At 43.9% G+C, this 16,250-nt stretch overlaps 2 protein-coding genes across 2 annotated transcripts in view; both read left to right on the top strand.

Moving 5' to 3' along the window:
- hnrnpua (heterogeneous nuclear ribonucleoprotein Ua) overlaps positions 1–2,775 on the top strand; it is a 13,498-nt gene extending 10,723 nt beyond the window's left edge. Inside the window, exon 14 of the mRNA XM_031580270.2 lies at positions 303–2,775. Coding sequence (XP_031436130.1) covers positions 303–353 — 51 coding nt within the window. The 3' untranslated portion in view covers positions 354–2,775. The remainder of the gene's footprint in view (positions 1–302) is intronic.
- Positions 2,776–3,844: 1,069 nt separating this feature from the next.
- On the top strand, positions 3,845–12,657 carry adpgk2 (ADP-dependent glucokinase 2). Its single transcript, XM_012839991.3, has 6 exons — positions 3,845–4,283; positions 5,518–5,677; positions 8,559–8,749; positions 9,169–9,265; positions 9,447–9,583; positions 11,499–12,657. Exons 1-6 carry the CDS (start codon positions 4,079–4,081, stop codon positions 12,167–12,169), a joined length of 1,461 nt encoding a protein of 486 aa, XP_012695445.2. The 5' UTR covers positions 3,845–4,078; the 3' UTR covers positions 12,170–12,657.
- Positions 12,658–16,250: the final 3,593 nt, after the last annotated feature.

Genomic DNA, 16,250 nt, shown 5'->3' with positions numbered 1-16,250 from the left:
GGAGCTCTCTTTTAGGCGTCATATGCAGTGCAGCCACTGGGGGCGCTCTCAGGGAGCCCCAACCACGTTTTGGAGAGAATCTGACCATGTCTGTGACATTTTGTTTTGTATTTTTTTTAACCTCCCCATAAAAATAACCTTATGTTATCAATCCTTTTGTACTATGCCAATCCTAAAATTCAGTCACCTAACATCATGAATAATCGGCAGTTTGAAATAAATATGAATTATATGATTTGAATGTAGACGTGTACGATCACTTTTCTAACCTGCCCTCTCCTCTCGATCATGTCTGTCTTTAGTTCTGGAACCAGAAGCCGTGGAGTCAGCAGTATCACCCCGGATACTACTAGAGGACCGCAGAGAGAGAGAGAGAGAGAGAGAACAAAACCGCTCCACCCTCCCGTCACCCTCCCGTCCTGTGGTGTCACTCGTCCGCCTCTAGAACCTCTGTATTGGTTGGGTTCCTTTCTTGCTCTTTTAAGAAGTCAGAACATTCCACAGCTGAGGGTACCTAACCCGTTTCCAGCTCTTCTATCTGTTCCTCCGGACATCTTTTAGTTCTTTTATTTTGTTTACATTTTTTTAATATACTTCTAATATACATGGATTTTTGTTTCGGCCACCTGCTTTACAGCTCGGGAGAAGCCTCAGCGTTAAAATCAGGATGGGATGTTTCTGAAACTTTCAGGGTTCTGCTTTTTACTTGTAAATGTACTTTTTACTACAGATACGGATATCGGTAAGGTTTTGTTTGTTGTATACGTTGTCAAGGGTCCATTTCAGTAGGAAACAGAATTCATTCTAAGAGCATGTCGCAGCTTTGAGTGTTTGTATCTGCAGATATGCTTATAATAATATACACTGTAATGTTGGTTGGAAACTAAAGATTTTACCTGAATTGGTCTCAAAATAATAAAAAAAAAAAGAAGAAAAAAAGCACAGTGACTAGTGAACCAGATGCTAGAAAAAGTGTATATTTAACTGGCTCTGTCAGGGACAAAGGAAAATTTGTATATTTAACTGGCTCTTCCGTCAGGAAAAAAAAAAGAATCATAGTTCTGGTGGCATTTTCATCTTTTTTTTTAAGTTGTTTAGAAGAGCTGATAGCAGGATGTTTTTATTTTGTATCTGACACTGGTCAAATAGCATTTTCACTAACAAAAGGTCCAGTAGTCACTGTTAAAAATAAATGTCTAGCAACACTAAATGGTCAGTGTCCATATTTGTAGATATCACTTAAAGTTAAAGTGTAAGATACTTCAATCAGACCATTCAAAGGTACCTGTAGTGTGAACATTATAAGATAACGGCTTTGCCTATTTTTGATTGGACTATTTAAAAAAACAACACTTGTTTGTTCACAAATGATAACAGAGTATAAGCTTTGAAGTTAGTCGCTACGGTAGTCACTAGGATTTAACGAGATATTAAAATGAGGTATTTATTGCGCAGGTTTTAAGAGTGTACATATTGATGGTTCCGCTCCTTAAGTTCTTGCTGTCATGACCGAATATGGAATATGTAGTGAGTCCCTGGTTCTCCCTCCGTCGGTTGGTCCTGGGCTAGGAACCGAAGGTTCCAGTATGGAATTATTTTTATTTCCTCGTATGATGCTTTGATTTATTTTTTGTCATGTAAAATCCCATTGACTTGCATCAGTGCTTTTTGTGAACATTAAACTGGTCACAGGTGTGTTCTGAAATGTCAACATGGTCCGCAGCCACACCGCTTGAGCATGAGAAGGGCACAATATGATGGAATAGACCACAGATGTTTTAGAGCTCATAGATTGAGTTTGTTATTAGTTGAATGTGACCAGCTCACTGGAGGTTACCAACGACCTTTGCACTGAAATAGCAGTCTGAACCGTCAGCGAGCCCACACAAGCACACTCGTTGGAATCACAGTAGAAACACGACACACGCCATTTTCTTTTCCAATCCGCAAGACCCACGGTGAGGAGGGGAAGGGTGAACAAATGCCTCTGGTCATAACATAAGGCACATATAATAATGTTACTAGTAAGTTATTACGCTATGTTTTTATTTCCCATTGTTTGTGCATATTAAGTATAAATTATGATATGACTAATTAGGTTACTAGAAAAGTGACGTGTTTTGGTGGTTTTTTTTTTTTCATATTTGAAAGACACTATTGTTTTAGATTTGTTAAAGTAGAGACCTTTTTTTTTTTTTTAAATGTCCACGTCTCGTGATGTCTTCTTTTTTGGGGTCATGATATTTGTTGACTCTCATTTTGTGAATGGTTACATTCACACTTTGTGAATGGTTATATTCACTAAGTCGTCTAATGCAAGAGCAACCATTTCCTTTATTATTTAAGCTGTAAATTGATTTTCAAAGCAAATTTTATTGCAGATATGCCATATATAGAGAATACAAGTGTTTTATACAAAGTAACACAAATATGTGGCTAACAATGGCATGCACTGTAAGAAGAAACTAGTTTGCAGTTGGTTTGAAGTGGTGCTTGCTTGTGATAGTGTTTGTTGGTGTACAAGTGTTTGGTCAGGTGATGTGTATTGTTCTCGGATAATGTTAACATTTTGTAAGATAGACTAAACTTTTTTTGTTTGTTTCTTTTTTTTATACCTTGCTATGTTTTGTATTTTGCTATTTTAAGACTTAAAACACAAAAGAAAAAAACACTGACCAAATAGTTAATTTATTCCGTTTCCACTTACTCTTCTGGGGAAAAAATGATCATGTCTTTTTTGAAAATATAATAAAGTGGCGAAATATTAGCCTCAAACTCACTGTGTGGTTATATAAGTTCTGCTTCATATTTAACATGAACCTCAAACTCACTGTGTGGTTATAGTTCTGCGTCATATTTAATATGAACCTCAAACTCACTGTGTGGTTATATAAGTTCTGCTTCATATTTAACATGAACCTCAAACTCACTGTGTGGTTATATAACTCCAGGTGTTGACCACTGATATTCACATTTGCATGGCTATTGTATTTAGTCATTTGGTGAACCCTTTTATTTACAGTAATAAAACAAAATTTAATTTACAAGGGATGCTCAATGTAAAAAAAAACGTTTTTCTCTATATACAATGTAGGTGCCGGAGTGGAGAGAAACAACAGGATGTTAAGGTATGTATATATGAGCCTGTTTTCTCTTTTAGACCCCAGAATGTGTCGTGGACTTAATATGTCACACATTTGAGCGCACAGGAGTGGCCAGCCAATCACACCACATTTGTCTCAGAAATATCAGCCAGCTGCCTATCACTTCACCCTCCCAAGGGGGGATTCAGCCAACCTGTTTAGTGGTGTGGCAGCTTTTGCCCGCTCGTTTGTATGGTTCACATTTGAGTAGGAACAATTTCCTAAAATATATCTCAGTCTTATAATATATCTCAGTCTAATATTGAGACAGTTTAATCTAACACTGTCTCTCTGTTTGTAATGTAATATTCCTAATCCACTGTATCTAAATACAATGAGAAGGATTAATGAATGATTGATGAATTACTTTGTTTTTGAATTTCCTACAGACAAAAGAATTACAGTATTTCTCTTTGTGTGACTGCCCTATAACACTTACCGCAAGGGGGCATTAGTAGGCTTATTTTCCATTTGCTTCGCTCTTTAAAACCATGCATTGAAGGCGGCATTTATATTCAACATCTTGCTATATATAACGGAGTCAGTTGCGTATTCTGCATAGTATGACTTCATAGCTTGATTACCAGTTATGTCATCTGTGCTAATGTTGTAGAATTTGCATTGCTGAGCTGAAATCCCGAAACTGGCAGAATTTTACTTCCGCCCTGGTGTCACTCCCCCTTCCGCCAATTCAGTTGTGCTTATTTGTTACAACGTGCAGCCCATCCTGTGTGTTGGCTGTGTGTGGTGTTTTATCAGGGAGTTTTCATCCCTACGCGCAAACTATCGCTAGCTGGCTAGCTTATTAGGAGTTAGCGCGCAAAGTGTGCAGAATTAGCCTAGCTGTCTAGGTTTTCTCAGTCTTATTCAACTTAATGTTAGAATTAACGTCAGCTTGATCGTTCAGTGAGCTTAGTCTCGTAGGCTACTTGGCAATGGCGACTGAGGCGCGTTTGGGGACCTCATTCATGAAATATGGAACCGTCACGTCTCTCTTGGTGGTTCTCGTAGCATATTGGTACAGACCTCCTCTTCAGGGCTCGGAGCTTGACGGAAGACTTGATGCCGTTTTGTCATCGCTGCTCCGTGCAGAAAGCAAAGTGGGAGTAAATGATGTTGCCAGACCGAAGGTTGCCATTGGTAAGTATTTTGTAACAACACTCTTTGGCTTACCAGGTACAACAGTGTTTTCACTTGCCAGATATTTTCTTAGGGCACTTTGACAGTTATTCCCTTAACTCAGTTAGCTGCTGGTGTTAATTTAGATCCTATTACTTATCCAGCTAAATAGAGCGGAATCTAAGTTGGTCAGCAAGCAAGTCAGCCAGGTGACAATAACGTTAGATAAACACACGGATAACATTTGCTGAGTCACCGTGGCGTTGAAGGTAGTATCCTGACTCATTAACAAAACATAGCATACCAATGCAGTGGTACATTAGCTAGCTGATGTATAGACCAAGGGGTGATTTTTAATGAAAGGTCATTATCATTCACAATTGGTAACTTTGTCAAATAGTTAACTTTGAGCACCTGAAGCTTTGTTGTTGGTTTGTGTTGTTTATTTCGGTAGAGATCACCTCCTGTGACAGTTATAAAACCATTAGGATTTGATGCATCAAACGTGTCCTTGTCCAAATTAACTGACATTATCTGTTTTTGAAATGAGCAATGATGGGATTATTATTATATAGCGGTAACATTTACTGTGTTTCCGTTTTCTCATGTATGTATAAATTAAGGTTTCACCAACATTTTTAGGAAGTAGTGTGTGGATTGTTATTGAAGTTGGATACATTTTGAGAGCAAGACATATAAGTTACGTCAGTTTACCCTAACTTCCCCAAATTAAGCTGGTGCTCCATGTCAACAACCTTTTCACAATGCCTCAGAATATCTTAAGTCTACCCCATTGTTGGTTGATGATGAGTGACTTTGTAAAGGGGTGAAATACAATAAGAAACTCTAATTGAGTTATGCTTTAAAAGCTCAGAGGTGTAACGGTGGTAAAATGCACACTTCTTTGCTTATTTCTACCCAAATCACAAAGCTGTATCTTTGGGTTCAAAGATTAAGTCATGCAAGATGACAAGAGCGTTCCACCTCACGGCTTCAAGATAAAACTCCATCCATAACGCTCCACGTTGCACTGGTTATCATATATTAAGTCAGCTATTTTTCTAAGGCCAGAATTGACTGCCATCCCTTCTCTATACTACATGGTGTTTAACATCTACCATTGTCTATGATGACCTTTACCAGTGACATTATCCTAAACAGGTTGAAGAAAGAAGTGTGTGTGTGTGTGTGTGTGAGAAAAAAGAGAATGTAAATCTTCAGGTCTGTGTGACTTCTGCCCTTTCCTGCCTGTCAGGTTTCGGGGGCTGTGTGGACCTGATTGTGGATGGTGTGGATCTGCTGAACAAGATTGGCCTGCCTCCCACCGACCAGCCCCTCCACCACGACTACATCAAGAACGCGGAGCAGCTGGCCCAGAGTTTCGCCTACTTCTTCGCACCCGGGGCCGCCTCAGAGTGAGTGGGCATGAGGTGTACGCGGAGATCTAGGGCAGTGGTTCTCAAACTTTTTGTCCGGGGACCCCGTCAAGATCCATTTGCCAAGTCTCGCGACCCCCCCCACACATTTTGACAGGATTTTATACTGTAGGTCTAAATTCAGTTTCATCTTGAATGATGAGACTACTTGCTGAGACAATATTAGTTTTCATTATCCACCCTGATGTAGAAAACACCATTTCTGATAGACTATACAGCATGTCAAAGCCTAATATGGTAATGCACAGGGCAGCAAGATCATTTCGCCACCCCCAAAAAACGTTTGGTGACCCCCACTTGGGGTCCCGACCCCTAGTTTGAGAACCACTGATCTAGGTCACAAGGAACTGATGGACTTTTAGAAGACTGTGTTCTAGACTGTTGAGAAGTTCTAGAATATTAGCGTAGCTATGTCAGTTATCGGACAGTGTCAACAACATCGGCCATTCTGTCAAACAATCAAAATGCTAAGTTTAATAATGGATTCACATGACAACGCGAACGTTTGCCGATAACACACACGCCGTCCGATAATTAACACCGGTCGCGATACTTAACTTAACTTAATCCTCTTCATCCCAGTCAGGACAGAATGCCCCAGAGAGATTCTAGAGCAGTGGTTCTTAACCTGGGTTCGACCGAACCCAGGGGTTCGTTGAGTCACTCTCAGGGGTTCGGCAGGGGTCAAGACACTCACATATAGCCCGGTTCACACTAGCAATGTCGGTCCGTTTTTGTCGACCGTCAAAAAATTGTCTGCCGACAATTTGGCAACACACAATTTTTCTTCGCCGTGTTAGATTATAAATATTTAGTTGCTTAGTAAAAATGTGCATTTCTGAACTTGTATCTGAAGGCAACAGCAAAAGTCACACTGATTTGCAGTACATATTCATTGAGTTATGTTTTTGTGCACTAATATAATATATACCTATTTTTTTGAAGAAATCATATTTTATTTTTCCAATTACGAAGGGTTCGGTGAATGCACTGATGAAGCTTGCAGGGTTCAGTACCTCCAATACTGTTAAGAACCACTGCTCTAGAGTCTAGACTGTGTTTGTGTGGAACAGAGCAGGTCTGGAGTTCTAGAACAAAAAAGAGAGGAAGAGAGGAAGAGTGCTAGATAGCAGGGCCAGTGTTGGTATTCCCCTCTGCAGTGGAGTGTGTTAGTCTGCGGAGGCTGAAGTGGTGTTTGGCATGTGTTCAGCCAATGGTGGTGAAGAGCCTGGTGCACTTAAACACCCCGGGGGCTGGCCATGAGTGCCTTTGGATCTGTTCCCATCACAAGCATGTTATTTTCTGACTGTCCTCTCTCTCTCTCTCTATCCAAGTGTCTCTTTCTGCAGTTCTGTTTATAAAGAATCCTTGAGTCTGGTTACAGTCAGATGACTTCAGGAGCTGACGTCCGGAAGCTTCTCCCAGTTAGTCTGTGGCTCCGGTGCGCCTGAGGTTACGCTGTGAAAGATGTGTTTTTTCGAGCGAGGGAGGTTATTTCCAGCCTTCAGAGTCATGAGCCATGTGAACCAGCATATTTTTTGAAGCTGCGGAGAGATGATGGCTTCTGTAAAAGGAGATGAGAGATCTTCTTCAGCGTCAGCCATTTTAAAATCAATGGGCTGGAGTATTTTGAGACGGGCTATCCCAGCATGCCCCTCTAAACGCCTTGGTGACACGTGATCCAAAGGGATGCAGGTCTTTCCTGGAATTGCACTTAGGCAACAGATAGGCGTGTAACTGAGGCAACAGATAGGCGTGTAACCGAGGCAACAGATAGACGTGTAACTGAGGCAACAGATAGACGTGTAACTATGGCAACAGATAGACGTGTAACTTAGGCAACAGATAGACGTGTAACCGAGGCAACAGATAGACGTGTAACTTAGGCAACAGATAGACGTGTAACCGAGGCAACAGATAGGCGTGTAACTGAGGCAACAGATAGACGTGTAACCGAGGCAACAGATAGACGTGTAACCGAGGCAACAGATAGACGTGTAACCGAGGCAACAGATAGACGTGTAACTTAGGCAACAGATAGACGTGTAACTTAGGCAACAGATAGGCGTGTAACTTAGGCAACAGATAGACGTGTAACCGAGGCAACAGATAGACGTGTAACCGAGGCAACAGATAGACGTGTAACCGAGGCAACAGATAGACGTGTAACCGAGGCAACAGATAGACGTGTAACTGCGTGTAACTGAGGCAGATTTTACAGAAGGCAGCCCTGAATGGCCAAGTGACGGTTAGACATGACACTCAGCTCTTACTCTGCAGCAGTTGGGGAATGTAGTTTTCTATGCTGAGCCGCCTGTACTAGTTTTCTGGTCTGAGACGCCTGTACTAGTTTTCTGGTCTGAGACGCCTGTACTAGTTTTCTGGTCTGAGACGCCTGTACTAGTTTTCTGGTCTGAGACGCCTGTACTAGTTTTCTGTGCTGATACCGCTCACCTCACTGTGATACACAGACAGACCAGTTGATTTATATCTAAGCTGTAAAGTGTTTCAGTCCATAGGCAATAGGATTTTGACTTTCCCAAGTATGTGGAGATGGTTCTGCGGGGTGCAGTCTAAGTTTAGCTGCTCACCGTTGACCTTATTTTCAACTTTGCTGAACAGAGAGACAGAACGATGGGAAGTGAAGTGTGAGTAATGCTTCTATCCCCTCCTGTCCTCTCCTCTCCCACTCCCTCCCTCCCTCTCTCTCTCTCTCTTTCTCTCTCCCACTCCCTCTCTCCTTCCCTCCCTCTTTCTCTCCCTCCCTTCCTCTCTCTCTCTCCCTCTCTCTCCCCCCTCTCTCTTCCTCTCTCCCTCCTTCTCTCTCTTTCTCCCTTCATCCCTCCCTCTCCTTCCACAGGAGGTTTGTGATGAACGAAACCCTCTTCAGTCTCCTCGTCGAGGCCTCGCGCGAGTTGCCTGGCAACCGGTGGGCGGTGGGTGGCAACGCGCCTGTGATGGCGAGCAGAATGGCGGCAGAAGGTTGTGACGTGTTGCTAGGCGGCAGCTTCAGCACGGACTTCAACGACATGTTCTCGCAGCACATCATGGGTAAGACCACGAGGTCATCCGTCATGAGAGAGCGCTGGCGTGTGCTTTACCGGTACTAAAAGGGGAAGTTCTTCTGAGCTCATGTGTCTTTGCTGAGGCAGACCCTGTGCCCCTTGTACCCATAGGGCCTTTGCTGCTCATGATTCCACTGTAGTGTTAATAATAATAATAATAATAATAATAATAATAATAATAATTCATTTAATTTATAGCGCACTCTATATTCGGCTGAATCTCAGAGTGCTACAGTAAAAACATAGTTAAAAAAAAACATAGTTAAAGCATGTGTTGTCTGTGCTGGTAGCCGATTACATTACAGCCTTGTTTTTAGCCAACTCAAATCGATGAAGGACATCTTCTTTAGGTCGTGTCCCCTTTCTCACGCGCCCTTCTTTTCTGTGTCCCCCTGGTCTGATCAGTGGCAGGGAACACCCTGGACGAGCCCGACATTCACCTGATCATGGAGTATCCTTCGGGAGCCACCTGGGGCCCCTACACCTCCAGAAGAGCCAACAGGTCAGTCTACACGAGTCTCAGGAGATTTGAAAAAGAAGGCCCTGTCAGGTTGCCTGGGATTATGGGATTATGTCATGTGTGACCGCTGTGGAGTTTGTCCAGGTGCACCTTTCAATGCGTGTGGTTCAGAGGTCGTGGTTCAGAGGTCGTAATGCATCGCTGGTCTCTGTGTCTCCTGCAGGTATATAGTTCACAGTGACGACCACAACCCCTACCTGGACTCCATGGGGCACTTTGAGGAGAAGCTGCAGGACTTCCAGCCTGACCTGCTGGTGGTCGGAGGCTTGCAGATGATGGACAACTTCCCCTTCAAGCATGGTGAGCCCCCCCCAGCCCCAAACCCCAAACCCCCCCAGCCCCCCCTCCTGGGGTAATGCAACCCCAACCAGGCTCAAGTTACCCTTTCCAACTACTTGTTTAAAGCACAGGAATTCTCACATGTACACACACACACACACACACACACACACACACACACACACACACACACACACACACACACACATAAATGCACATTCTCTTGCATACACATAAACACACACACACACACACACACACACACAGATGCACACTCTCTTGCATACACATAACACACACACACACACACACACACACTGCACTGCACTGTACTGTACTGTAATCATAGGGATGTGTCTGGTATTTGTGATGGCCAGGGGAAGCGCTTTGACAATGGGGATTAAGCCATGCAAGCCACTGAGTGTGTTTTGATTGCCTCGGCCTCTGCCAGGACTGAAAGAGCGGCTCACAGGGGGGGATACAGACAGCGTTCTTCAGCTCACAGGGGTGGGGTACAGACAGCGTTCTTCAGCTCACAGGGGTGGGATGAATATATGCAGCAGTGTTTAGTACAAAGGGTTGGGATACATACATGTACATATATACACACACACACACACACACACATATATATACAGTGGTGTTCAGCTCAAAGGGTTGGGACACACACACACACACACACACACACAAATACAGTGGTGTTTAGCTCAAAAGGTTGGGACACACACACACACACACAGTGGTGTTTAGCTCAAAAGAATGGGACACACACACACACACACTCAGTGGTGTTTAGCTGACAAGGCTGGCTGGGATACATAGAGTGCAATGCACTGGTGTAGAGGTAGTCCTCGTTATCATGTTTGGCTTAACTGTGATTACTTATCCCAGTTCTGTAATCCGCTGTGAACTCAAAGTACACTGAGCGTGTTGATTACTTATCACAGTTCTGTAATCCTGTGTGGACTCAAAAGTACACTGAGAGGGTTGGCAAGGACTGTGTTTGGTTGCCTTTCAGATAGACTAAGATACCGCAGTAACCAGATCAGCGCAGACTACTCATGGGCCGAAATATGCTTCTACGACAGCGTTCAACGACTGGCCACGCAGTTGCTTCTGCAGTGACACCGTGCACGCTCGCTCTACACACACACACACATGCAAACACACACACACACACATGCAAACACACACACACACACACACACACACACATATGCAAATACACACACATACATACATACAGATCAGTGCAGGATCCTTATCCTGACACTTTGCATGCTCACTCTACTTACACACGCACACATACTGTATATACTTACACACATGCAAACACACACACACACACACACACACACACACAGAGAGACACATATATGATCAGTGCAAGCTCAGGAAAGGGGGTTTTTGTGTTTATAAATTTCCTCAGTTACTGTACTGCAGATAGTTCACAAGTGTTCCCTAGTGTAGTGTATTCCTTATCAGTGCAGGGTTTTGATGTTTCTGACTCTAATCCTGTCTCTGACTCTAAACCTGTCTCTGACTCTAATCCTGTTTCTGACTCTAAACCTGTTTCTGACTCTAAACCTGTTTCTGACTCTAATCCTGTTTCTGACTCTAAACCTGTTTCTGACTCTAAACCTGTTTCTGACTCTAATCCTGTTTCTGACTCTAACCCTGTCTCTGACTCTAACCCTGTTTTGCCACATTTTGCATCCTCTGAAAAGTTTTGTGTCCTACTTCAGATTGTGAACTGGCACAGTGTGTGTTTTTATTTCTACAGGGTCATTTCTAGCTTCTAGAAAGAGACTAAGAAGCATCTAAATAGAGACTGTGTCTCTCTCTCTCTCTCTCTCTTTCTCTTTCTTTCTGTCTGCTCTGTGTCCTCCTTCCCTCCCTCCTTCCCCCCTCTCTTTCCTCTCTTCCCCTCTCTCAGGTGAGCGTGAAGCTCTTCTGGGTCATCTGTCTCACCTGATGTCCTCGGCGTCTGCGGAGACGTCGGTCCACTTCGAGATGGCCAGCTTCGTGGACGAGGGCCTGCTGTCGGACCTGCTGGAGCTGGTGCTGCCCCACGCCGACTCCCTGGGCATGAACGAGCAGGAGCTGCCCAACCTGCTCAGCCTGTTCCGCGGCGCCAACGTGACGGTGCTGTCCGACCCCAACCCGCGCGTGGCCACCGTGCTGGACCAGATGCGCGAGCTCTACCGCCTGGTGAACGAGGAGCACCGCGAGCTGGGCCTGGGCCGGGCGCTGACCCGCCTGCACGTTCACACGCTGGCCTTCCAGGCCATGATCGTCACGCGCGGGTCCCAGTGGAAGAACACCATGTCGGCCGTGGCCAAGGCCGCGCTCACCGCCAACCGGCACGTGTGCGGCTCGCCCGACATCGACCCCAGCAAGGCGCGCCTCATCATGGACGAGTCGTTCTCCGTGAGCGCCCGCACGGGCAGCCATCGCATCCCGCTGGAGGAGTCGCGGCCCGTGTCCTGCTGGGACGAGGACGACTACCAGATCTGCGTGGCGCCCGTGCTCGTCTGCACCGAGGTCTACCAGACCGCGGGGGGCGGAGACAACATCTCCGCTGCGGGCCTCGTGCTGCAAATCTGATTGGCCGGTGGAGCAGGGGACCTTGTTGTAACAACAGCAACCTGGCAACGCCTCTGTCTTTTCACTGCCCAAACTTCCTCTTAAAGTATGAAGATTTTTATTGTTTGTTATTTTGTCTGTTTGTTTGGATCGTCGATTTTAAGTTTCTTTTCTTTTTTTTTTCTTCTCCAGTTTTAGTGCAATACAAACATGTGTGTGTTTGTGTGTGTGTGTGTGTGTGTGTGTGGTCCAGCGATAGCTCCTTTAGTTTTTGTGACCACCTCAGTTTTGGGGGTGGAAAGGTTCTCTCTCATCTTTTCAAATTGTCTTTGGTGTTTTCAATCATGTGTTATCATTTATGAAGTCATAGTTGTCAGGGCTAGTTTGAAATAACCTGTGGGTATGTTTGTGTTTGTGTTTATGTTTATGTTCATGGTTGTGTTATGTTTGTGTTTTATGTTAGGACTGATTTTTAATGTCTGTTTTTATGACCACCTATAACATGGAGCAGAGGAAGGTCAAAAGCTCAGATTTGGCTGAAGGTCACCTGTAGTGTGCATTCTCAGGTGAATATATATATATATATATAATATATACCTGTAGTGTGCAGTCTCAGATTAATATATATAATATATATATATATATAATATATACCTGTGGTGTGCATTCTCAGGTGAATATATATATACCTGTAGTGTGCATTCTCAGGTGAATATATATATATATATATAATATATACCTGTAGTGTGCAGTCTCAGATTAATATATATAATATATATATATATAATATATACCTGTGGTGTGCATTCTCAGGTGAATATATATATACCTGTAGTGTGCATTCTCAGGTGAATATATATATATATATATATATAATATATACCTGTAGTGTGCAGTCTCAGATTAATATATATATTTATATATATATAATATATACCTGTGGTGTGCATTCTCAGGTGAATATATATATACCTGTGGTGTGCAGTCTCAGGTGATGAGAGTAATAGAGTATTGGCCTGCTTTGGCAGCCAGTGTCGTTGAGATTTGATTTCTTTCTCCCTAAAGTGCTTTGAATAGCCTTCCTTTGACTTGTTTGTGACTCGCAATCCTTTTTCTCAGTCACAAAGGACTTGAGGCTTTCTGTATCAATACGCGTAAGGACCCATAGTGTGCTAATCAACAAAGGCCTTTATCTCATAGCCCATACCGCTGTACCCCCACCATGTCTTCATTCTAGAACATTCCATCTGTCCCATTCCATTGTGTGTGTGTGTTCCAAATCATCTACATCTCAATGTTTTCCACACATACTATTATTATCTGTTGTGTGATATGTTTTGTAAATCGGGTAAAATAGGGAGAGTAGGGTGGGTGTGATTTTTAAAGGGAAACAATGTAAGGTTACTGTATCTCTCCCAAGGCTTCAAATGGTCTTCACGTGTTTCTTTTGTGAGGAATCACTTTGAATTGATTTCAGATTTTTTTTTTTTTTGTGATGATTTTGCATCTTGCATAATGTGAAAAAAAAATCATGTTGTTTTATATTGGAAATGTCTTATCTGATGACGTGTCTTCTGGAAAACTGAATTCCTCTGTAGGCGATTGGTTGGGACGAAGCATTCCGCATTCGAACGAGTCCCCTTTCTTCAAGTGTAGCAGGCACTAGTGTCTTAAGATGCACGGTGCATCGGAAAACTTTCATGACTGACTGACTGAATTTGCAGCCGCAGTTTTCAGTTGGTTCTGGGTCAAGCAGATGTTGTTTTCCTCTAAATCCCACCCTCTGTTCACCTTTATGTCATCGAGTACATACCGTATATATATCTATATATATATATATGAGAGAGCCTACCTCCTGTGCCTGTTCGGAGAAGAGAAAAAAATAAATCTAGTGCAGCATTTGTGTTGCTCAAGCTCTTTCTTCCTAGGACCTCTCTGATGTGTTCGATCGATTGGTGATTTGTGGGGACTTATCAGCGGAAACCTAGGCTAATTATAGATGCCATATTAGCGTCTCTGCAGAGCGCCGGGGTTAGGGCCAGGTGACCGCGGAGGATGTTGCAGCGGCGCACTGTCTTAGCTGGGCGAGGACCGTGAGGATGTTGGGGCTGCCAGGTGAGCTGGGTGAGGGCCGCCAGGTGAGCTGTGTGAGGACCGTGAGGATGTTGGGGCAGTCAGGTGAGCTGTGTGAGGATGTTGGGACATAGGCTGCCAGGTGAGCTGGGTGAGGGCCGTGAGGATGTTGGGGCATAGGCTGCCAGGTCAGCTGGTTTATTTTGATGTCTCAGGGATCAGTGGAGTACTCGACTGCTGGAGCCACAAGGACTTGATTGTGTTTAAACCAACTGAGCTGCTCCCACGAGAACAGCTGCCACCGACACTTGCTCCTGTGTGTGTGTGTGTGTGTGTGTGCGCATGCGTGTGTTTGTCTGTCTGTCTGTGTGTGTGCATGTGTGTGTCTGTCTGTCTGTCTGTCTGTCTGTGTGTGTGTGTGTGTGTGTCTGCGTGCGTGTCTGTGTGTGTGTGTGTCTGCGTGCGTGTGTGTCTGTCTGTGTGTGTGTGTCAGCGTGCGTGTGTGTGTGTGTGTGTGTGTCTGCGTGCGTGTCTGTGTGTGTGTGCGTGCGTGTCTGTGTGTGTGTGTGTCTGCGTGCGTGTCTGTGTTTGTATGTATCTATTACATACAGTCCATCAGCGCAAGTGTTGACTATGTCAGGGCGTGCCGGTATGGATTTACAGACTGCTGGTCAGAAAAAGAAATGTTATTTATAGTATAGGACCATGGCAGGTGACTAGAGCAGAGCTGCCCGCACTTACCTTGTCATAACCACATGAATTACATGTGACGATTACAGAGAACATCCCAGGTTCTCTCTCGGGGGAAACACCACTGGCGTTCCCATAGAACGTTCTAGTCAATCTCTACGGGTGTCACTTTAAAGAGTTGATTTGGCCAGGTGTTACTCAGCTAGGTGTTGCTGCAGTCGCTGTAAGGCCCGTGGGTCGCCTGCCTGTCTGGATCTGCCCTATTTGCCCAGTTTGTGTTGTGCTTCTGGGTCCGGGGCGGGGCGGGGGGGGGGGGTGCCTGGGTCTGCGGATGCCCTGGACAGGCTTGAAGAGGGAGGGAGTGTGTGTGTTTGTGAATGGCATGGACTGCTCAGAAGGCAATAAAGATTACCACATTCCACTTCGCTGTGCCCGTGTGATGTTTTGTGTCTTGAGTTTTATAGCAGTTTTTTCCCCAAGAGGTGAACATGTACGACTGATGTGGACAGCCACAGATAAAGATTTAATAGGGATGTTGTATAGAAGAAAAAAAAACATGTAAGAATTATATTTCGGTGTGTGACCTGAGTTAGTGTATTTACCTGAAGAATAGATCATTGTGTTATTAATCAGAAGGATGACTTTCCTTGCCCTGGATGGCCACAGCGGGAGAAGGGATCATATGGAAGGAAACACATCCTCTGATGGCCAAGACACTCTCAAAGCTAGTGAGTGGTCAAACATTATTCCCATTACTGCACAGTGTAGTTTGTCTATTATTCAGAAATGTATGTGCTCATGCTGGTAATATTGCCTTATTTGTATCTTATTAAGATTAGAGGCTATAAATTGACCCTTGGTCTGTTTCATTAGGCCTATTCTCTGGTAGATTTGTAGTACTGTACATAGCCTACAAGCCTTTTAGGAAGTTAACTTTGGGTGCTTCTGTGTTTTGGACGTTGATGATTCAGAATATGTTTAATGACGTGGTTTACTTTACTTCTCTTTTGAAATGACCGTGGGGTACAGCGGAGGCACCTGCGCCTATGGTTTACATTATTTGAAAGTGGCGCCCCCTGGTGTTTGTAATTAATCTGCAACACTCAGTCTCTAAACTATTCTTCAAACCGGAAACAGATTATGTACCTAAATCCATTATGAAGAATGTATGGGCTGATCGGATATTAAGCCTATATAATACCTGTGTGAAACTCCACATATGAAACGTTTTTGTATTTACATTCCAATAAACTGTTCTACTGAGATTGCTCAACATGCCGCTTCTTTTAGAACTTGTGTTTCAGCAAAGACTTATGAATTAGGAATGAATTAGGCCTAC

This window comes from Clupea harengus, chromosome 14 (genome assembly GCF_900700415.2).
Source record: "Clupea harengus chromosome 14, Ch_v2.0.2, whole genome shotgun sequence".
Classification (NCBI taxonomy): Eukaryota; Metazoa; Chordata; class Actinopteri; order Clupeiformes; family Clupeidae; genus Clupea; species Clupea harengus.
This window is presented reverse-complemented; position numbering and strand designations above follow the sequence as displayed.